Here is a 22,491-nt window from a genome sequence, read left to right on the forward strand (position 1 = left end):
AACAATGGTGGGGGAGTTCCCTAGTCATCGCCTAGTAGGTCCAGGAGCCAAGGCACCATCTCCAGCATAAAGAACACCAAATGACGAACACCATCCAGGAACATGCTTCCAACTACTATCAGGACGGTATAGCAGAAAGACAAAAAAGACTGTGTAAGGCCATCCTTTCCTCTTTCATTTTTAATTTCTAAAGAAAAAAGAGTTTTAGAGAGGGCAAAAAGTTTTCAGCCCTATATAACATGGAATCAGACACCATACATTTTATATTGAGAGGAAGCCCTGAGGGCAGAATGATATCACTCACTGCAACCCTAATGTCAAAAAATGCCAAATACATGCCCTCTTTCAAAAATTATTTCTTTTAACTCTATACTTTTTGGGTTTCATCTTTCCCGCTGACCTATTTGTTCCAAGGGGTCTGGTCCTTTAGGGATAAGGGCAGTTTTTCTAGCTTGGCCATACTCCCTAAGGCTATCTGTTGTGGCAACCTCTTGAGGAGAACAGCTCTCTCCAGAGCCTCCAGATGTAACTCTCCCGACAGGTGAGGAGCGGTTGCCATACAGGTAGTTGCTATCAAGGCACCTGTAAGAAGACTGCTTTTACTCTCTGGGGAACCATACCCCAGAGCTCTGCAGGATGACTTAGAGCCAGGGAGTAGGGGAGAGCTCAGCCACCAGGCCCTCCTGTGCCTGACCTGAGCAGAATCAAAGAAATTTCGATTTCCATTGCCCTGCCTCCCAGCCCCCATTCATGTAACTGCAGCCGCCCAGGCCAGGCAATTCAGGGGCCTAACTCAAGGCTCCTCACGAGAAGCACCAACACCAAGTTTACAGCACCAAACTTCCCAGAAGGGCACATCCGTTTCTGCCGGAGAGTAACGACATATACTAAAGGCACTCAACTGAGTCTGAAGTTATTCTCCCACCAGGAAAAAACCCACTGGTCCAGCTGTGCTGTGTCTAGAAGCTTTAAGTGCGGTCGCTGACCCCATGGCCAAATAGAGTGTATCCTGCTCATGAGCAGCCGGTCAATGAGAGACCTGAGCAGTGGGGACACTAGGCAGAGCAAGAAGAACTACTGTTCCACTTCAGAATTTTTTTTTTAATAATTCTTTTTTTTTTAATATGTTTTATTGAGTTTTTACAGAGAGGAAGGGAGAGAGATAGAGAGTTAGAAACATCGATGAGAGAGAAACATCGATCAGCCATCTCCTGCACACCTCCTACTGGGGATGTGCCCGCAACTCAGGTACATGCCCTTGACTGGAATCGAACCTGGGACCTTTCAGTCCGCAGGCCGACGCTCTATCCACTGAGCCAAACCGGTTTCGGCCACTTCAGAAATTTGGTCCCCAGCTCACACACCCCAAAAGAGATGCTAGCTGGTTAGACAAAGGGATCATGCTGATAATAGTTAAAGTATGTCTATAGAAACACTGAGCTCTGAGTGGACTCAGCAGCAGCAGCTCTCCCGTAGGCACATGGTCAGCACACTCTGCTTCTCAGCAGTCTGTCAGTCCAACCACATCCAAACCTCCAGAGAAAGCTGCTCTGCAAAGGTAGCTGCTGAAGCCACAAACCCCATGGCAGCTAAAACACACAAGAGCAACACTTTGGGGCCTGTCCTTTGGACAGGCTTGTTTCTACATCCAGCATCTCCCTCAGAGCCTAGGAGGCAGCAGCCCATTATAATCCACCTTAGGTCAGAATATTCCCTTTTTAGCAATCAACACAGTCCTATCGGTTCACCCCCTCAAAACAAGCACAGGGCACCTGCCATGACCAGGTCACCTGCTATGCCATGGGGTCCTAAAACAAGTAAAGATACATAGATGACTTAGCCTGTGACCCAACTGGGGGTGGGGGCAGGTAAGACCGAGAGACCTGGCTCAGGCAGCCAGAGATGATACAACTAGGTCCAAACTGAAATAAAGTCTCCTGACTCCCAAGTCCAGTGGAGCATTCCTGTAAACATCCAACCCTCTGTCCTGTCTGGGCTGCTGCTACAGGATGATGGACACACTAGTCCAGCAAGAGCCTAGAGTAGAACGCCAACCCCTGAAGGTGGCCACACGTAGACTGAAAGCAGTCACCTACAGGTTACCGTGGAAATTGGCCCTGAATATATTAGTTCTGGACTTTGATTTGTTCACTTCCTTACCTGGACCCACTAATGAATATGTACTTGGTGAAAAATACCTGCTTGATGACTGAATAAATGAGAGATATTCAAAATTATAAAGGACACAAGACAAAAAGTTCAGTAAGGATTTTCTATTACCATTATCCTTGTCAATATCTGTGGCGTTGAGGACTCCAACAGTGCATGTGATACAGCCCCAACTCAGCCACTCCTGCAAGCAGCTTCACCTGCCAGCCTGAAAAAATGGATCTACCATGTAGAGCCCTTTCAAGGACTGACCCTGGAAAGCAGGGCTGCTCAACCTCAGTGCCCCTGACCTTTTGCATGAGACAATTCTTCGCTGTGGGGCTGTCCTGGGCCCCATAGGATATCGCGCACCTGTCCTCTACCCAGTGAATGCCAGTAGCACACCTGAGTCATGACAACCAAAAGGTCCCCAGACATTGCCATATGTTCTCTGGGGACAAAATCGTCCGACTAAACCATTGCTGGAAACAAAGGGCATGATGCTTGGTATGTGAGAGGGAAGCAAAGAATAAAAGCTTTAATAGGCAAAGCTTTTTGCATCACTTGCGCACCCTTGAAACAGATCACAAAGTGAGATGCTGTATGAATGACTATCTGCTCCAAGTATCATTCTTTCAAACTAAGTTACTGATAAACTGAGTTGACCAAGAGTTCAGAGCTATCAAAGGTAGGGGGTGAGACCACAGAGATTCAGCTTCTTCTCTTTATTATTTTGTTAATCCTCATTGGAGGATATTCTTCCATTGATTTTCAGAGAGGGTAGAAGGGAGGGGGAGAGACAGAAAGAGAGAAGCATTGATGCGAGATAGACACATCGATTGGTTGCCTCCAGCACCTACTGCACTGACTAGGGCTGGGGATTGAGCCCGCAACCAACGTGCGTTCCCCTGACCTGAATTGAACCCTCGACCCTTCAGTCTGTGGGCTGGCGCTCTATCCACTGAGTCAAACTGGCTAGAGCTCAGAGCTTAGCTCCTTAACTTTAAAAGGAAGGAGCTAAAGTCCTACAGATTAGGAAACACCCAAAGTCCCAGAGCTGACGAAGAGTAAGTAGGTCCAAACTGAAATAAGGTCTCCTGACTCACAGTCCAGGAATACTCAACCCTCTGTCCTGTCTGGAAAAAGCACTAATGGCCAGCAATCTACACCTAACACACAAGCACTGCTGTATATCTTACAAGGCCCACCTCCAGGAACACCTGAGAATATCAGTTCATACAAATAAAAGGCAAACCTAAGAGGGTTTTCAGAAAACACTTATTTGAAAAGAATTTATACTGACTGCTCAATGGCACTTGCTAACCAGGTTTTTCTGCACAACCAACTTCCTGCCTCTCCTCATCCAGACAGGGCCTGCTGTACCAGTGGTGGGGTGTTGGGCACAGGTTTGATTCCGGTCAAAGGGCAGGTACCCTGGTTGTGGGCTCGATCCCTGGCCCCTGTCAGGGTGCATGCAGGAGGCAAAAAATAGATGTGTCTCTCTCATATCTATGTTTCTCTCTTTCTGTCTCTCCCCCTCTCTTCCACTCTCTCTAAAAATCAATGGAAAAATATCCTCAGGTGAGAAATAACGAAACAAAATACCAATAAACAAAATGGCAATCCTTCATGATTCTTCCCCAAAAACTATCTCCAAAATTATGGCTTTATCTAAGATTTTTCTTGGATATATTAATACATGGTTTAAATCCAAACAGGATCACATTAATGCAGTGTTTCGCCACTTGCTGCACTTAGTTCCATTAAAAAACGCATCATGCCCTGGCCGGTGTGGCTCAGATGGTTGAGAGTTGTCCTGTGTACCAGAAGGTTGCCAGTTTGGATTCCCAGTCAGGGCACAAGCCCAGGTTTCAGGTTCAATCCCCATTCAGGGTGCAAAAGGGAGGCAAATGATCTATGTTTCTCTCTATCTCCCTTCCTCTCTCTCTAAGGTCAATAAAAACATTTTTTTAAATGCATCATGCTGTCTTTCCAGATTTTATACACAAATTGACCTATTAACAACTGCATGAAATAGGATGAACACAAATCCCCTGCTGATGTTGCTTTCCCCCGCTTTTTAGTGATTACAAATGCTGAAGAGAATACCATCTGTCCACCTGAGCCTGTATCTCCACAGAACAAAGTTTTAGAAATACAGTTACATGATCACGAGGGGTACATGGATGGGCACTGCCAAAGCAGATGAACCCCCTATAAGCTACATTATTCACACTCAAATCTGCATTAATGTGGCCCCTCACCCTTGATAACTAGCACAGTCATGCTTATTTCTCCAATCTGTAGAGAAATATGATTTTAATGTCAATTCTTTGATCGTCAGTGAAAGTAAAATCTTGCTTTGCTTACTGGCCATCTGATTTTCTTAACCGAGAAGACGAACCTATTCACAACCTCTGTCCACTTTTCAGCCAGGGTATTTCAGCACACATTAGATGAAGCAAAATCCATGGCTATGCAACTAAGGAGAAAAGCAAAGAAAGAACTATAAATTTCAGTGAAACTCAAGTTGTAAGCTCAAAAGAACATTGCTAAAGGGCACCCAGGCAAAAGTGATAAGAAAATATTATCAAAAGAGATGTTTTGCCTTTCATGCCTTGGGGTCAAAGGCTATGGAGGTTTTTCTCAGGAAAGGGAAATAGAATCTTTCACCTGGGGACACCTGTTACAACGGAGGGTGGGAAGCCTTTCTGAAGACAGAGGGAGTAAGTACTTCCAAAGTTACTGCTGAGTTTGTAGCCTTCTCCTCTCTTGGCCCCCTGAACACAGGCAGCCAAGCAAGAGGCTGGAAAGTTTTTTCTGGATAATCCAAAGAGACCCAAAGAAGCTGACAGGATGTTTTAATGGCCCTGCCAGGTGCTTTTAGGCCAGTGGTTCTCAACCTTCCTAATGCCGCGACCCTTTAATACAGTTCCTCATGTTGTGGTGACCCCCAATTTCATTGTTACAAACTGAACATAGTTAAAGCATAGTGATTAATCACAAAAACAATATGTAATTATATATGTGTTTTCCGATGGTCTTAGGCGACCCCTGTGAAAGGGTCGATCGACCCCCAAAGGGGTCGCTACCCACAGGTTGAGAACCGCTGTTCTAGGCACAGGCTCAGGAGCTCTCTGAAAAATGTGCAGGCAGGGGAACATCCCAGATAGCCCAGAAAAGGCTCTGATCAAAGGCAAAATCCCCAAACAAAAAGCAGCCTGAAGGAAACAATGACTTCAGGGAAAACTTTAAAACTCGTTAATGTCTTCAGATAAGAGGAGATACCACATCCATGAAACAAAAACAGGAGGTTACAAATTAGGAATAGAGAGAATAAGAGAAAGCTCTTTGAAACAGAATGAGAAAAACTCAATAGAAGGGCTAGAAGATAAAGTTGAGAATGTCTTCCAAAAAGAAAATAGAACACCTAAGAAAATCAGTGTCCATTCAGAAGCTCTAAGAGTTTCATTCTAGAAAGAGAAAGTGGCCCTGGTCAGTGTAGTTCAGTTGGTTGCTCTAAGACCCATGCACCAAGAGATCACAGGTTATATATCTGGTCAGGGCACATGCCCAAATTGTGGGCTCAATCCCCAGTAGAGGGAGTACAGGAGGCAGCCGATCAATGTTTTTCTCTCTCTGGGAAAAAAAAAAAAATCAATTAAAAGGAAAAAACATAGAAAGAGAAAGTGAATGGGAAGAAATTAAAGTAATAAATCAGGAAAACTGCCCAGCATTGAAGGACAGGAGTTTCCAAATAAAGGGGTCCAAAGTGTTCCAAGGGACATCATCACACTTCGTGTTTTGAATTTCATAGTGAGAAAATCCTTTAAGCTGAAAAACAAACAAACACAACAACAGTCACACATAAAGGCTTCAGCAATAACACTGGAAGATGGGGAATGGAGGCCTAGGACAGATTTATACACTATGAGGTTAATAAAAAACACAATTTTATAAGATAAAAAGGTGGGTTTGGCATTGAGTTTTAGTGACAAATACATAGAAAATTAAGCCAAAAAACAAGACTCATAAAAACTTCATAGAAAACAAAACTTTATTTAGGAAAGATAAAGTGACCCATCACACTATCTGGCCTAGCTGTGAGACTATGCAGTCATAATATAAACACTAAATTCTGAACTGTCCAAGTTAAAGATGAGCCTGCTTATATAGCCATGTATTTGTCTGCACAGCAACAGCAAAGGGTAAAAGAAAACCAGAAACTTTACATCTATTCCAGAGTTAAGTGAAGAGAATGTATGAAATGGAGGAAGAGTCATAAATAAGCAAGTCAGCACATCTATCTAGTAATATGCAAATTGATTGGGACGCCATCACAGTAACAACCATCAGCAGCAGGTGGGTGGGGACTTGCAGCATTGGGGACTCAATGGCCATTGCCTCTTACCCCAGGCTGGCCCTGGGCAAGCGGGGACGGGGGTGGGGCCGTCGGAGGGTGGCCTGTACTCCCCACATGGCAGCAGCAGCTGTGAGCACTCCTGGTGGCCAGGTGGCAACTGCCGCTTGCCCAGGGCTGGCCCCGTGCTCCAGCAAGCTGCCATTGGCCGCTGCCCTTCGAGGGCCCAAGGCTCAGGCAATGAGGGCTGGGCGAGGCTCAGGCAGCCTCATGGCTGGCAGTGGCAGCAGCAGAGGCGTGATGGGGGTGTCGCCTTCCCCTGATCGCAGGGTCACCTCCTGCAAAGGGAGGCCAGAGGCAGCAGCAGCAAGGGGATGATGGGGGCGGTGGTTCCCCTGATTAGCTGGTCGCCTCCTGCAGAGGGAGGCCAGACTGCAGCCATCAGTAGGACATCCCCTAAGGGATCCCGGACTGTGAGAAGGGGCAGGCCAGGCTGAGGGACCGCCCCCCCCCCCTGCACAAATTTTGTGCACCCGACCTCTAGTATACTATAAAGACCAAAGGAATCACCCAAGAGCAAGCCTGGGTGCTCTGCAGAAGAAACATGACCTGGGGAAGGCTAGTCATAATTTTTCCTTACAAGCCTTTCTAGATTTGTTTGACCTCTTAAAAACATGAAGATACATCATTGGTTTGAAATAAAATTAATTTTTTATTTTAAAATTCATATGAATCCAAATAACAAGTATTAAGGGTGAGTATGCAGTCAATGTATTTTACCAAATTAACAGCAAGCATCACGATGACTAACTCCAGCCGAAGCCGGTTTGGCTCAGTGGATAGAGCGTCGGCCTGCGGACTGAAGGGTCCCGGGTTCGATTCGGTCAGGGGCATGTACCTTGGTTGCGGGCATATCCTCAGTGGGAGATGTGCAGGAGGCAGCTGACTGATGTTTCTAACTCTCTCTCCCTTCCTCTCTGTAAAAAATCAATAAAATATATTTTTTTTAAAAAAAGATGACTAACTCCACACAATGCCCAGACATGCCTGGAACAAGATGTCTGGCTTGTATTTAGCGGTATTCGAGGAATTTCAGCGTGCTCGGAAAATAACAGCCTACTAGGGATGTCACTTTAAAAATGTCTCTGATTTGAGAAAGAAAATCTTGCTTAGCCCAAAATAACGTGTATAATCAATTTTTAAAAATATTTTATTTCTTTTTTACCGAGAGGGAGAGGGATAGAGTGTTAGAAACATCAATGAGAGAGAAACATCAATCAGCTGCTTCCTGCACACCTCCTACTGAGGATGTGCCCACAACCAAGGTACATGCCTTGACCGGAATCAAACCTGGGACCTTTCAGTCCGTAGGCCAATGCTCTATCCACTGAGCCAAACCGGCTAGAGCGTATAATCAATTTTTAAAGTGTCATACACATGAGCTTCTCTTTTTGGTTTTCAATGTTGAATGTGTGGTGCTTCTAAGGGAAAAGGCATGTTCTCTGGCTGCTTTTCTACTGGGTCAAAAACTTTTATAACATGAATCTTGAGACTTTTTGCAGCCATAACAGAGCAATTGAGAACTCAGCTGTGTGCTGATTCTTCCAGGAGCTTGGTTATTTCTTAATAGAAAAGGAAAATGCCTCTCTATGTATGATCACCAGCCCTGTGGGAGGAATGTGTACTGAAGGAGTGATACCAGTATGAATACCATCGGTAGTTCAAAAAGTGTGTTCTCTGCTCAAGCCCTTTTGGTAAATGAATGTTTCAGTTGGGAAGCATTAATGGAGAATCTACCTGATCCATTTGTGACTGAAGGTCACAAGTCATCCTGGCAGACAGTGTGATCACCTGAAACCCTGCCCCAAACAGTGTTTTAGATAGGACAACTAAAGGGCCTGAAGTCCTTCACAACAGGGTCTCAACAAGCCCTCCACCCTTTCAGAGGTTGGCAGCATACCAAATTCTCAAGCTCTTGCCCATATATGCCAAGCTATAGCTGTCACACGTCCCCTTTGCATTAGCTAATCTTCCTGCCTAGAACACCCCATCCTGCCAACTTCACATAGAAAACCCCTTATTCATTCTCTAAACCCGTTTAATAACTACATTCTTTCTGAAGACTTTCCAACTTATTACTGCCTTCTCCTTCCTCTACCCAAATATTGGACCTATTTCCATTACTGTACTTACAGCACTGTAATCTAATTATTCTTTTACCAGAAAATCCCTATACTAGACCATAAACTGCTTTAGTGAAAAAAAGTCTATACCCTCTTTACCTTTGCATTCTCAGACTCCTTAACAGTATCTGACACACGGCAATTCCCAATAAATGTTTCTTGAACTGTTGAAGTTATGAGGCTGAAGTCAGAGAATAAGAAGCCCCAAACAGCAAAACCAAAGGAAAAACATTATATATATGCCTAACCGGTAGCTATGAAGCGCACTGACCATCGGAGGGAAGGAGGGAGAGCATGAAGAGATTAACCAAAGTTCTTATTTGCACACTAGAGGCCTGGGAGGTGGGGTCCCTCTGCCTGGCCTGCTGGGATCCGCGGAAACCGGCAGCCCAACCTCCTCCCAGGAGTCCCAGATTGTGAGAGGTCGCAGGCCAGGCAGAGGGACCCCACCAGGGCACAGATTTGCACTAGGCCTCTAGTACTTAATGATTCAAGAAGAAATTCTCCCATCAAGCAACTGAGATGTCAGCTTAGCTCACTGGATAGGGCCTGGAGGTGCTTGGGAATATGGCCCCAATGATCCCATAAGTGCTCTCCTTATGCTCACTGCACATGTATGTACCCAGGTGATGTTAACCTGATTACAGAAGATGCATGGCACATAATTGAACTAATGGCAATTAGAGGGAAGTCCAATTCTCATTATAAATTAACTGGCTTTCAAATGTTATTCCTCAAGGCTTTGAAACACCTTCCCAGCTACTTTAAACACTGCTTCCAAGCATCCTAAAATTAAACGTACTTAATGAGTTTAGCTTGCAGGTATTTGACCAGTTCAAAATGGTCAAATATAAACTGGAGCACTAGGTTTCCTCCCATGTTCCATCATTCCTGGTTTGCTTCCATACGTGAACATCAATCAACTGCCTCAGACAAAATCCTGACTATAACACCCTACTTGCCAATAACGTGAGGATCCTTAAGCAGATACCAAACACTGGTAAAGTCATTGCCTGAGGGTTGAAGTGAGCCATGAAGCGAAGGACCCATAACAAAACCCAAAACTGAAGGGCCAGTCATCCGTTCCTGAAGATGCTTCATCTGACCAGAAGCGTTGCTTAATAAATAGCACATAATATGTATTTCCTTTCGTTTTACGTGGTATCCAAACTCCATGCAAAGTCTGACCCTCCCATTTTCTAAGTCGGGCGGGAGAGGATATTTGGCAGCTGCACCTGAGTACATAACCACTTGCCAAAATATGCCCTCGGTATGCGCTAGTGTCAGATACAGCTTCAGGTTCCCAACACGAAGCTGTCGCACGTCAGAGACTCAAGAATGTGTTTATTTTCAGTCGGGAGCAATCTACAAAGGCTTCCTGTGGGAGAGCATCCGCGCACAGCCTTCAAGAGTGTGGGGCGGCTGCTGGGCCTACAGGCCACCGGGAGGGAAGGAGGGAGGGAGGACACTCCGGCTAGGGCAGGGGGCAGCGCTGCTCCCGTCCCGCCCCGGCCAGGCATGTTGCCCTCCCACCCCCGAGTCCCCGAGCCACGCGATCCCAGTGGGTTTGGAAGTGTCCCCCAGGTCTCACCTCGCGACCCGGACCGCAAGGAGAAAGGGGGAGAGGAGCCTGCGGCCCCGCCCTCCCCCTGGGGCACAGGCCCCAGCCCCAGGCGCTCGAAGGCCACGTCCCCCGGGACCCGTGACATCGAGACGACGGTGGCCCAGGGCTGGAGCGGCCCGCTCGTCCGCTAGCTGCCCCCACTCCGGCCCAGCTCCAGTGCTTCCAGCTCGGTGCTGCCGCCATCTTCCTGGAGGAGAGGGCCAGAGGCGAAGGCGCCCGCCCCTGCGGTCGCTCCGCACTCTTACCGCCACCTGCCCTTCCCGAACGCCTCCGTTCTCAGCAGTCACTTAGTTCCTTCTAAAGAGACTTCCTTACTCCCACTCTAGTTACCCACAGGCGAAGAATCACATTACCTGTTCCAGTCTTACCAGCGTAAGGAGATCGGGCTCACAAGCTGGGAACTGTGGCGAAACAGGGACAAGCCGCCATCTTGGTAAAGGAGAAGAGGCTACGCTTGACCTCCCCCCCACCCCCAGCGTCTATATGGCCAACCGCCGTGGGAGGGGCACGGCGCCTGCGCAGAGGCGGAAAACGCGGACGAGCCTGCGCCTGCGCACTCAGAAACCGGCGCATGGGGGAGGGGAGGCAGGACAGGTCGCGCAGAGGAGAGGAATGCGTTGGCAAAGGGGCGGGGCGACGTGATGACGCAATCCGCCTGCCCGCGGGGCGGGGTGCGAGCAGACGGCGGGCGCTGGGTGGATACGCGGCAGCCCGCTCTGGATGGCGGTTAGCCGTCCCGGGGGGCGCAGCGGCGGTGGTGACCGCGCAGTGTGGGGGAGGGGCTGTCAGCCTGCGGTCCTTGGTCCTCCCCGCCCTCCCAGGTTCTCTATCCTCCCCCGTCCTTACCCGGGCCCTCCTCTCCCCTCTCCCCAGCCTTCCGGGCCCTCCCCGGACCCCGCCCCCCGGGAGTCCTGGCTCCGGCGGAAACGACAGGGTGTGTCCCGGGAGAACCCAATTGACCCCTTGCTCGCTGTGTGATAATTCAGTGCAACTGTTTCAGTAGTTGGCCAGGGGTGCGGGACGCGCAGTTGGCGGTCGTGGTCCGGAGGGAGAGTGCTTTTGTCGTGCGGCCATCCTTTTGTCCCTTTGACATGGACGATTTCCTCCCGCTAGCTAGTCCCTGGCAGAAAGGAGGCCTCCAGAAGTCCTTGCCTCCTTGGCTGTCTGGCTGCAGGGGAGAGGCCCCACCATTCCCCTGAAGGCCTGAGAGGAGGAAGCCCATCTGCGGCTACCCTTGCTTTCTGTAAAGCCCCAACTCTCACGTGGTCCACAGGACCCACAAGACCTGGCCACCATTTACTTTTCCGCCTAATTTTTTTTACCAGGGCCATCCTTACCTTGTCTGCCCGCCCCCATAGACACGTGACCAACCACACTGAACTGCTCAAACTGCTGTGGTCTTTCTTTTGGCTTGGGCCCAAACCCTTTCTTTTGTCTAGAACCCAGCTACCTCCCCACCTTTTCTGCCCTTTGCTTGCCTAGTCCCAGCTCTGCTATTCAGGACTTGGTCCAGATTAGATTTCCTACGGCCGGCATAGATGTTGGCCTGATGTTAGCCTTTGTCCTACTTACTGTATGGTAGTTGTCCTGTGAGGGCCAGGGGATGTGTGAACTGAGTCACCTTTACCCTTTGCCTAGCACAGTGACCCTCACCTAGTAAGTTCCCAAATATTTGTTGAACGACTCACTGTTACAATACCTCAAAATAAGTATGTTCCAAAACAGACTTACTGTCATGAGGAGAGAGACATATTGGTGTAAGGGGTCACGAAAGCTGCTTCCTGGTGTTTGTAGTTGGAGGTTCACGATTTCCATTTTTGGTTGTTCCCACACGGGCTTTCTTTGCACCACCCAACTTCCTAACTCACTGTGTGCTGCTCTGTCGAATCTTGGCAATGATCTCCGCTGGAAAGGATATCCTGATATTTCTTTCCACTGTCCATCTTGATCTCTCACCGAGCACAGCAGCCCACGGTAAAGAACAAGGGCTTTTCCATTAGGTCAGATTAGCAGGGTGACCTAGGGAAATGAGCAGGGGAGAGTGAAACCTCGATCATCCATAAATGTGATTCAGGTACCTTTTTATATCCAACACCAAAGACAAACTGCTAAAAAAAAAACAAACAGTTTTCTTTTTCCAGAGAGAGAGCACCAAAACTCATTTGGCAGCAGAACTGGGCTGAATCCGTATGTATAGTCCATATTTATCCCACTTTTTGCTAATTGTCATACATGTCACTACATAAAATACATTTGGATGTGGGGTGCTGTCCGAGATACCATTGACGGTGTTATGGGATATACTGTACATGTATCTTCTTCAGATCTGAATGCCAGAACATTCCAGGGGCTCTAGATAAGGGATTATGAACCTTCTAGGTCCTACACTGCAGGGTCATTTTGTGGACGTGGGGTAATGTATATAAAATACAAGAGTAACATGCCGATAAATGGTAGTTATGGGTAGTCCATTAATATAAATGCCACCAGCAGAATATGTTTATATTGCCAAGAATACAGTTTTATCCATCGTTCTTCATCTTTTGTTTTGGAAAGTGTGAGTATTGCTTGGGAAGTATTGCTTTGTGGAAGAAGAAAGCCATGGGTCAAGGAGAAAAAAATTTTAAACAAGATCTAGCATCTAGAACACTAGAATGAACACAACCTGAAAGAATAAAATTTTCATTTGACCACATTTCTGAGGTTTGGGGGATCTAGTTGATCTGCACCAAAAATTAAATTAATCACAGTACTTGGCATTTTGTGTTGCTAGATCAAAACTTTCTCACTGAAAACGAGGTGCATAAAGAAAAGTAATTTGTCCTCAGCTGACATGTGTCAGCAGTTGAGCCTGGACCCATGAACCAAGAGGTCAATGGGTCAATTCCCAGTTAGGTCACATAAATTATACTCTGTTAAAACTGGGGAGGTGGAACTCTGGCCAGGTGGCTCGCTTGGTTAGAGCATTGTCCATTAAGGCAAGATTTCAGAGCACATACAAGAAACAACCAATGAACGTATAAGTGGAACAACAAATCAATGACTCTCTTTTTCTCCCTCTCTAAAATCAATAAATTTAAATAAAATGGTTCTGGCCAGTGTAGGTCAGTTAGTAGGGTGCCATTCTGTGCACCAAAAGATTTCCAGTTTGATTCCCAGTGAGGGCATGTGGCCTGGGTTGCAAGCTCGATCCTCAGTAAGGAGTGTGCAGGAAGCTGCTGATACATGTTTCACTCTCACATAGATGTTTCTCTCTCTCCCTCTTCCTTCTCTCTAAAAAAAAAAAAAGAAGAAGAAGAAAGAAATGATGAACAAAGTATCGCAATAGAAGGTTAAATAAAATCCAGAAGCTGGTTCTTTGAAGCAAATTCCTTAGAAATCCTATCTTTACCTTGGTTAACCAAGCCATACACTGGCGTGCAGGGGCCTCATTTCTTCAGAGGTGGTTGGAAACATTTCCAATTGGTAGAGAAACTTAAGAGTCTGAAGTATTCATGAAAAGATTTGGGAGAAGTGGGGGGGGGGGGCAGAAAATTAAAAGAAGCTTTCTAATAAAGTTTCTAAGCTTCAGAGAGAATAAAATTTGACTGCATTCAGATCTCTTGACTTTGTTACCAAAGGTTAGCCAACAGATCCTACACATTTCCCAAAATTTTAGGGCTTCTAAAATTTGCATGAAAATTCCAGATAACTCTAAAACTGTCACATTTCTCAAAACTCAATTGCCTTCAGTCCTTTTTCCTTTGCTTATAAATGTAGTTCATATTGCTCTGTATGCCCCAGTGCCAAAATCTAATTCTCAGGCACTCTAGGAATCTCTGACAGCCAGGTAGCACCGTACTCTCCAAGCACCCCTTCTTTTTAATCCTCACCTGAAGACATGGTTAGAGAGAGGAAAAGAGAGAGAAACATCAATCTGTTGCCTCCCGTGCATGTGCCCTGACCAGGAATTGAACCGGCAACCTTTCGGTGCACAGGCCAGCGCTCAATCAGCTGAGCCAGGCACCCCTTTCTTGTTGAAAAGGTTCAAAGAGAGAAGACCAGTTCCAGAGGTCATGGAAACTTCTCTTCTCCTGGTGTGACCTGAGATTGTAGTAACTAACATATACTCATTATTAAAGAAAGTCTGAATATTCTTGAAAATATGGAATGATGTATATATGTATACATAGAAATATCTGGTTGCTTTTGTGAACTAATTCATATCTAACTTGTCTTTATAATGATACAATTTTATCATTTCTGGGGAAGTATTTGATGTAATTGAGAAGCTGAGTGAACAAGCTATTGATGCCTTATGTGTGTTTTTCACATCAATTCATGCTAAGTTAAATACGTGTATGCATTATGGATATATGCCTGTGTATTTTTACAGATTGACGGAACTTCACTGAAGATGTCTAAGGTAAGAACTTATACTTCCTGTATCTACAGTGTGAGGAGAAATGGCTTTATGTTCTCAAACTGTTTACAGTCAAAATTTATGATTCATTATTATTTTTATTTAAGTATGTTTTTATTGATTTCAGAGAGAACGGGAGGAGAGAGAGAGAGAGAAACATCAGTGATTAGAGAGAATCATTAATCAGCTGCTTCCTGCACACTCCCTACTGTGGATTGAGCCCTCAACCTGGGCACCTCCTTGTTCATGTGTTTATACTCAACCACTAAGCTATACCAGCCAGGCATTATGTTTAATATAGCTAATCTAACTACGGTATAGCTGATTCATTATTTTTAATATAGCTGGTCTATTTGACTCATGAAGACAATGTTCTAATTTAATTGTCCTAAAAGCTTTGAGCTTTTTTTCTCTCAGATTTCCAATCTCTTGTTTCTAAATACATCAAGAACAACCCATTTAGCCTCCATAGGTCATTCCCAGCAGACTAATCACATAATAATTTAAAATTCTAATAATTTATCATGATGAAATTGATGAGGCTCTTCAACTTGATAAATTGATTTATATTATCTTTTGCAGATTAGCCCAGAGCCCTGAAATAAATTAGTTTTAAAAGACGTGGAGGAAAGCAGAATTTGTGGTTAAAATTACAAGATTATATTCTTTCTTTTTGCCTTTTGTTTTTGAATCTTTGGGTATCAGTATCTGATGCATAAGTATCATGCTAGTTTTTGTTTTTTATACAAGTACTTGACGCCAGGTGCACAAAACACATGCATAAGTAGGGTCCCTAGGCCTGGCCGGTGATCAGGACCCATCAGGTTCCCCACCTCCTCCTTCCCTTGCTCCCTCAGCGCCCTGCCGCTGCTGGTCCCCCACCATGTTCCGGGCCGCCCCCTGGTGATCAGCACACGTCATAGCGAGTGATTGAACTCCCATTCTCCAGGTCGAACTCCCGAGGGGACACTTTGCATATTAGTCTTTTATATATACTAGGGGCCCAGTGCACAAATTTGTGCACCTTCAAAGGAACTGTGGGCCGTGAGGTTGTGGTGGGCACAGGGGCCCATCCTCTGCACCCTTGCCTGGCCCCTCCCACCGCGGCCCCTGGTTCCCTGTCTGCCGGCAGCCCTGCTCCCAATGATGGCGCAGAGTGACTGGGGCCCAGAGTGATTGGGGCCGGCGCCAGCAGCGGGTGCAAGTAGCGGCTGCTGCCCCGATCACCCCTCAGGAGTGGCGGGGGTGAGGGAGGGCAGATGGAGAAGCCCTCAAAAGCAATCCGGGCCAGCAGCCGCCACTCGTACCCGCTGACGGCGCTGAGCGATCAGACCTGCGCCAGGCACTGGCAGCGGGTACAAGTGGGGCTGGCGCCGGAAGTGGGTGTAAATGGCAACTCCAGTGCCTACAGCAGGTACAAGCAGGACTGTTGCTGGCAGCGGGTGCAAGCGCCGGGTGGGACTGTGGCACATGGGAGCAAAGAATTTTCAGTAACCACCAGAAGCTCGCTCTGATGACAGTGACCGGCACCCCGCCTTGGTCTGACACTCTGCTCACCTGCTCCACCATCCCGCCATGGCTAACACCTGCCATGTTCCTGGTGGTTAGTGCACGACATAGCAACCAGTTTTCGGTTGTTCCACAGTTCAGTCTATTTGCATATTAGGGTTTTAGATATATAGATAGATTAGTGTGGAATACTAGTAAGAATATATAAGTTAACCATTAATTCTCTTACCCAGAAATAACCACTGATAGTTTCTTATGAATATTCTTATTACTCGTGTACACATGTGAATATACATTTAGAAAGTAAATTAATTGATGTATCTTGATCTCCTCCCATTTATAGTATGCCACTGGCCAGTTCTACAGCTTTACTTACTTTGTCCCATGCCCATCTGTCATTTCTCATCAGGTGTCCATCTGTCAGGGAATATTGACACTTAACGTTGTCAGCTATGTCTCTCATTCTCAGTCTTCTCTCTCTGGGTCTTTAAAGGTAGATACTCAAAATCCTACCCCCAAGTTGCCTGCCTCACTCACCCTTGGTGAGACTTGTTCCAAAGAGCTAGGAATATAGAGCAAGGGAGAAGACTTTTTCCTGGATACTTTTCACAAATGCATCACACTTGATACATTTTTCTTTTATGTGTTGCTTAATTGTTTAACAGAAATGTAATTTCAGGTTAATATATAGGTACGGAATAATACTGGATTGGTTTTTTTTTTTTTAATAAATGTTCTTAGGTCAATACCATTAATTTTCTGATAGAAGTAACTTTTTAGAAGTGTTATTTATGTACTGTATATATTTAATTCATGAGAACTAATGATACTTAGGTTTGTCACAGTTTTATTATGTCTTATCGGCAATTGATAAGATATTTTCTCTCCCTTTTCTTTTTTCTGTAAAATTTTATTTTAGCAACAACCAACTCAGTTTATAAATCCAGAAACTCCTGGCTATGTTGGATTTGCAAATCTTCCTAACCAAGTTCACCGAAAATCAGTGAAAAAAGGTTTTGAGTTCACACTAATGGTGGTCGGTAAGAAATTAGCTTTTATTTTCAAGCTTATTAAATATGTGGCTGTCTGCCTTCCCAACCTGTGGAGTATAATAATAGCATGACTTATAAAGGGAAAATTCCTTTGTTGGCAGAATCAAATAACTTGGGAATTTGGCAGAGGGGGAGAGAGGGGCGAGAATTTTTTAGAAAATTTTGCTTTATAGTAAAATTACAACTTTTCTGTCATTTCTTTATATGTATTGATAATTTTTACTCATTGTGGCAGCCATCCTCCAAAATGTTGCCCAGTGATCCTTGCCTCCTGGTATTCATGCAGCTCTCTAGTCCCTTCCCATACTGAATAGGGCTTACCTGTGTAGCCAGTAGGACGTTGCAGAAAGGTAAGTCTGTTACTTCAAGCCTGGGTCACAAAAGACATTGTGCTTGTACCTTCTCTTAGCTCACTCTGAGGGCAGCCAGCCACCATGTTGGGAAGACACTCGAGCAACCTTGTAGCGAAGTCCCACAAGGCAAGGAACTGAGGTCTGCCAGTAGCCATGTAGTGACCTATCTTAGAAATATCCTCTAGCTCCAATTAAACCTGTGGTTACAGCCATCCTGGCTGACATTCACTGTTACTGCATGAGAGACACCCCCTGCCTCCCTCCATAGAATTCCTAACCAAAAACTCCATGAAATAATAATAAATGTTAATTATTGGTTTAGGCCTATGAGTTTTACATATTAATAGATAACAAATACACATATTTAATGAAAAGTATGTTTCTTTAATTCTCAAAAAGACAGCTTCTTACATTTTTGTGGTGGATGTATTTTAAACAAGTAACAGTTCTTCCTATACACAAAGTCCTTTGAAATTGAATGGTTACTGGAATTATTTCCTGTATTCACATATATTTTTTCATGGGTATATATTATGTTTCAGCATGACCATTACAGACTTAACTATCTACTGATGAACTATTAATTCTGTTTACCATATCACATTTCAATCTTGATAACTGTAAAATTCTCTCAAAATGAGGAGGTAGTTTGATAATGAGTAGTACAAATTATTGTTTCTTCGGGTGAATAGTTCATAAATGAAATGAGAGAAATTGTGGGACCCTTGGTCCAGAGAAGGGAATGATGACATGTTTTAGGATCACAATTACATGATAAAGATAATGCAGATTCAAGCTCCTGGTGGAAGAGAGATTCAGTGTAATCTGTCACGCAGTTGCTACATTTTAAAGCATTCTAAAACAGGCAATAACTTTTGCTTCTTGCCATGATAAAATAATTCACAGGGCCAAATAGTGAATATTTAAGGCTTTGTGAACCATACAGTTTTTCGTGGAGCCATTCAATTCTGCTGTGTTCCAGTGAATCTTCACTTACAAGTAGCGGGCTAGATTTGCACTGAGGTTCATTGTTTGCTGCTCCCTGAAATAACTGCTACCAGACTAGTCAGGGCATGAATAACTAAAGGCTGGTCAAAATACAGCTTCTCTAAGACATTCTGCAATAGGCAGTGTAGGACTTCAGTCTCTGAGAGAAGGGAAACAAATTACATAAAGTGTAAAGTCATTCCAGCTTTCTGGCATGTACCTGGGGAGAGCTAAGTTGGTCAGAGCACAAGAGTCTCAGAGCTGAAGGACTGATCACTATTAAGTGAACCTGAGTACCTGGATCCTGAGTTAGCATAGCAGAGTTCCAAAGACAGCCAGGCCTCCAGAAATCTTCATGGGGTTCCCTTGGACACTGGCTGACACTGAAATTCCACAAGGCTGGGGCAAAATGTAACCACAAAGGGAGCAAGCTGAACTGGAGACCGCATGGAGTTGGAAAGCTGAAATGGGGTTGGGAGACATTAGAATTTCAGCCAAGCAGAGGGGATATCACTGAACATTTAGGGCATTCATAGAAATTCCAGAAAGTACATGGGAGTTGTGTTAACCCAGACAGAAAAGCTGTTTTAAATACTCCCTAATAAAACTTTTAAACAAGACTTAAAAGAACCAATTAAACTACTTTCTGGGAGAAGACTTACTCATTAGAGAAGGACATCAAAATGCAGTCATTTCAGTGTAAAATTCACAACACCTAGGATCCACTAGAAAATTATTGGATATGCAAAGAAGCAAGAAAATGTGGCATATAATGAGAGAAATCAGGCAAGAGATGTAGGTTGGGAAATGACAGTGATGCTAGAGTGGACAGACAAGAACTTAAGTATTATTTTTATTTTTTAATATATTTTTACTGATTTCAGAGAGGAATAGAGAGCCAGAAACATCAATGATGAGAAAGAATCATTGATCGGCTGCCTCCTGCACAGCCCCCCATCGGAGATCCATTCCACAGGCCAACACTCTTACCCACTGAGCCAAACTAGACAGGGCAGAACTAAAGCATTTTAAATATACTCCAGTACTCAAAGGAAAACATGAATGTAATGAGGTAAATAGAAGAAAACAAAAACTAACCAAATGGAACTTAGAGTAAAAAAACCTGCAATATCTGAGATGAAAAATTTCTGATGGGCCAACAGTAAATCATCGACTACAGAATAAAAGAAAAAGGCAGTCGAGTCCGAGTCCAGGTGGCATAGCTCAGTGGTTGAGTATTGACCTATGAACCAGGAGTCACATTTCAATTCCCGGTCAGGGCACATGCCTGGATTATGGGCTCTATCCTCAGTGTGGGGCATGCAGGAGGCAGCCGATTGATTCCCTCTCATCATTGATGTTTCTATTTCTCTCTCTTCCCCTCACTCCCTGAAATCAATAAAAATATATTTAAAAAATTTTTAATAAGGCAGTCAAGAGCATCCATACTAAAGTCAACACTGTACAGAATAAATACCAAGAACAGCAGACAGGTGAAGACCCCTCAAAAAAGGAAAACATCTTTTTTCTTTTATATCTTCATCCAAGGATATTTTTCCATTAATTTCTAGAGAGAGATAGAAGGAAGGGAGGAGGGGAGGGGAGAGAGAGAGAGAAAGAGAAAGATCACCTCCCACACATGCCCCTCCCCGGGCTGGAGAACCTGCAGCTGAGGTTGTGTGTGCCCTTGACTAGGAATCGAACCCACAACACTTCAGTCCGCAGGCTGACACTCTAACCACTGAGCAAATGTTGCCAGGGTGGGAAATCATCTTAAAAGTAGCCAGGGGGAAAAAAGGAAAATGTTGCATACAGAGGATCAAAGGTAAGTTATATAACCGACTTCTTAGGAATAACGTAAACCATGTGGCGTGACAGCTTAAGATACTAAAGGAACAAAACCGCCAGCCTATAAGTTTTCACCTAAAATAACCTTTAAAATGAAAGCAAAAAATGATAAAAGAGACATTTTCAGATAAATAAGCTGAGAGACTTGATGACTATCAGACCTGCACCATAGGAAACTTTAAATGAGGTTCTGCAGGTTGACAAGGGGGAGCACTGGAAATGGTGAATGTGTTGTAAGTATAAAAGACCTCTTGTTTTAAAGATAACTGACTTTAAAACAAAAATATTGTATACCACGTGGAAATAATAAAGGTATGGATAGTGCAAAGACAGGAGGGTGACTAGAAAGGTGCTGGGGTAAACTTCTCATGATATATGTGAAGTGACAGCATACATCTTAAAGGAAGACCAAAGTTAAAGTACATTTTGCAAACTGCAGAGTGGCCAAAGAAAAAGATTTGGCTAAAAGCTAATAGCTTCAATAAAATACAGTATTAAAAAGTGCTCAATCCAAAAGAAAGCAGAAGAGAAAGTAATAGGTGAGACAGCTCTGGCCCGTGAACAGTGGTTAGAGCAGGGGTGGGCAAACTTTTTGACTCGAGGTCCACAATGGGTTCTTAAACTGGATGGGAGGGCCGGAACAAAAGCATGGATGGAGTGTTTGTGTGAACTAATATAAATTCAAAGTAAACATCATTACATAAAAAGGTACGGTCTTTTTTTTTTTTTAGTTTTATTCATTTCAAGCGGCCGTAGTTTGCCCACGGCTGGGTTAGGACATCAGCCTGCACACTAAAGAATTGCGGGTTCCATTCTCGATCAAGGGCAGGAACCTGGGTTGCAGGTTCCACCCCTGGCCCTGGTTGGGGCGAGTGTGGGAGGCAACTAGATGTATCTCTCTCACATAGATGTTTCTCTCTCTCTCCTCCCCCCCCCCTCCACTCTCTAAAAACAGTCTATGGAAAAAATATCTTCAGGTGAGGATTAACAACAACAAAAAATAGGTGATACAAATAGAAAAAATGTGGCAAAATGACACTTGAACACAACCATGTTAATAATGGTATGTCAGTGCACATGGCAAAGAAAAAGGAAGGACAGCAGCAGGAGGGTAGGTCAACAAATTGTGGACCCAGAGGGTGGAACATTGCTCGGGAAACAGATTCAGACTGCTGATAGGTCAACAGCACAGAATAATCTCCAAAGCTAATTATGCTGAGCAAAAGCAGCCAGATTGAAGCAGGTGTGAATGAGCCTAAGTATGTGAAGTCCTAGAATAATTGAAACCAATGTGTAGTAACAGAAAGCAGATTGATGTATGCATTGGGGGCAGGGGGTGGGGGTGGGGTAGGGAGAGTGACTCCTGAGTGGTAGAAAGGTACTCTATCTTGAGTGAAGTTTGAGTGAGTGCCCATTGTATGTTTAATTGAGGTATATGTAAATGATACATAATGAATTTGGGCCATTAAGGGTGAGATGGGTAGTGAAAAACATCTAGAAGGTTAACCACAAACTTTTTAAAAATATATATATTTTATTGATTTTTTACAGAGAGGAAGGGAGAGAGTTAGAAACATCGATGAGAGAGAAACATTGATTAGCTGCCTCCTGCACACCTCCCACTAGGGATGTGTCTGCAACCAAGGTACATGCCCTTGACTGGAATCGAACCTGGGACCCTTCAGTTCGCAGGCTGACGTTCCAGCTGCCTCCTGCACATCTCCCATTGGGGATGTGCCCGCAACCCAGGTACATGCCCCTGACCGGAATCGAACCTGGGACCCTTCAGTCCGCAGGCCGACGCTCTATCCACTGAGCCAAACCGGTTTCGGCCATGGCCAAACTTTTAAATGTTAACTATTAGCAGCCCAAGAAAATGGTGTATCAGGAAAATCCCAATACACCCAACTTATAAGTCAGAGACTATAGGAGAGGAAAGGTGTAGTTTTTAAAAATTATGGCAGATTTCTAAAGAAATGAGAAACTTCACAATATGATAGAGCATATGGGAATGAAAGACACATG

At 44.7% G+C, this 22,491-nt stretch overlaps 2 protein-coding genes across 3 annotated transcripts in view; one reads left to right on the forward strand and one right to left on the reverse strand.

Annotated features, from left to right (window-relative positions):
* HDLBP (high density lipoprotein binding protein) overlaps positions 1-10,799 on the reverse strand; it is a 74,053-nt gene extending 63,254 nt beyond the window's left edge. Inside the window, exon 1 of one of the 2 annotated variants that reach the window (XM_006760528.2) lies at positions 10,669-10,799. The gene's annotated coding sequence lies outside the window, so the exon portion shown is untranslated. The remainder of the gene's footprint in view (positions 1-10,668) is intronic. The other variant, XM_006760529.2, reaches the window with a different exon arrangement.
* Positions 10,800-14,648: 3,849 nt separating this feature from the next.
* Positions 14,649-22,491, forward strand: part of SEPT2 (septin 2) — a 30,445-nt gene continuing 22,602 nt past the window's right edge. Inside the window, exons 1-2 of the mRNA XM_006760530.2 lie at positions 14,649-14,720; positions 17,146-17,266. Of these exons, the coding sequence (XP_006760593.1) occupies positions 14,712-14,720; positions 17,146-17,266 (130 nt within the window). The 5' untranslated portion in view covers positions 14,649-14,711. The remainder of the gene's footprint in view (positions 14,721-17,145; positions 17,267-22,491) is intronic.

The sequence above is a fragment of the Myotis davidii genome, unplaced genomic scaffold (assembly GCF_000327345.1).
Source record: "Myotis davidii unplaced genomic scaffold, ASM32734v1 scaffold370, whole genome shotgun sequence".
NCBI classification, from domain to species: Eukaryota; Metazoa; Chordata; class Mammalia; order Chiroptera; family Vespertilionidae; genus Myotis; species Myotis davidii.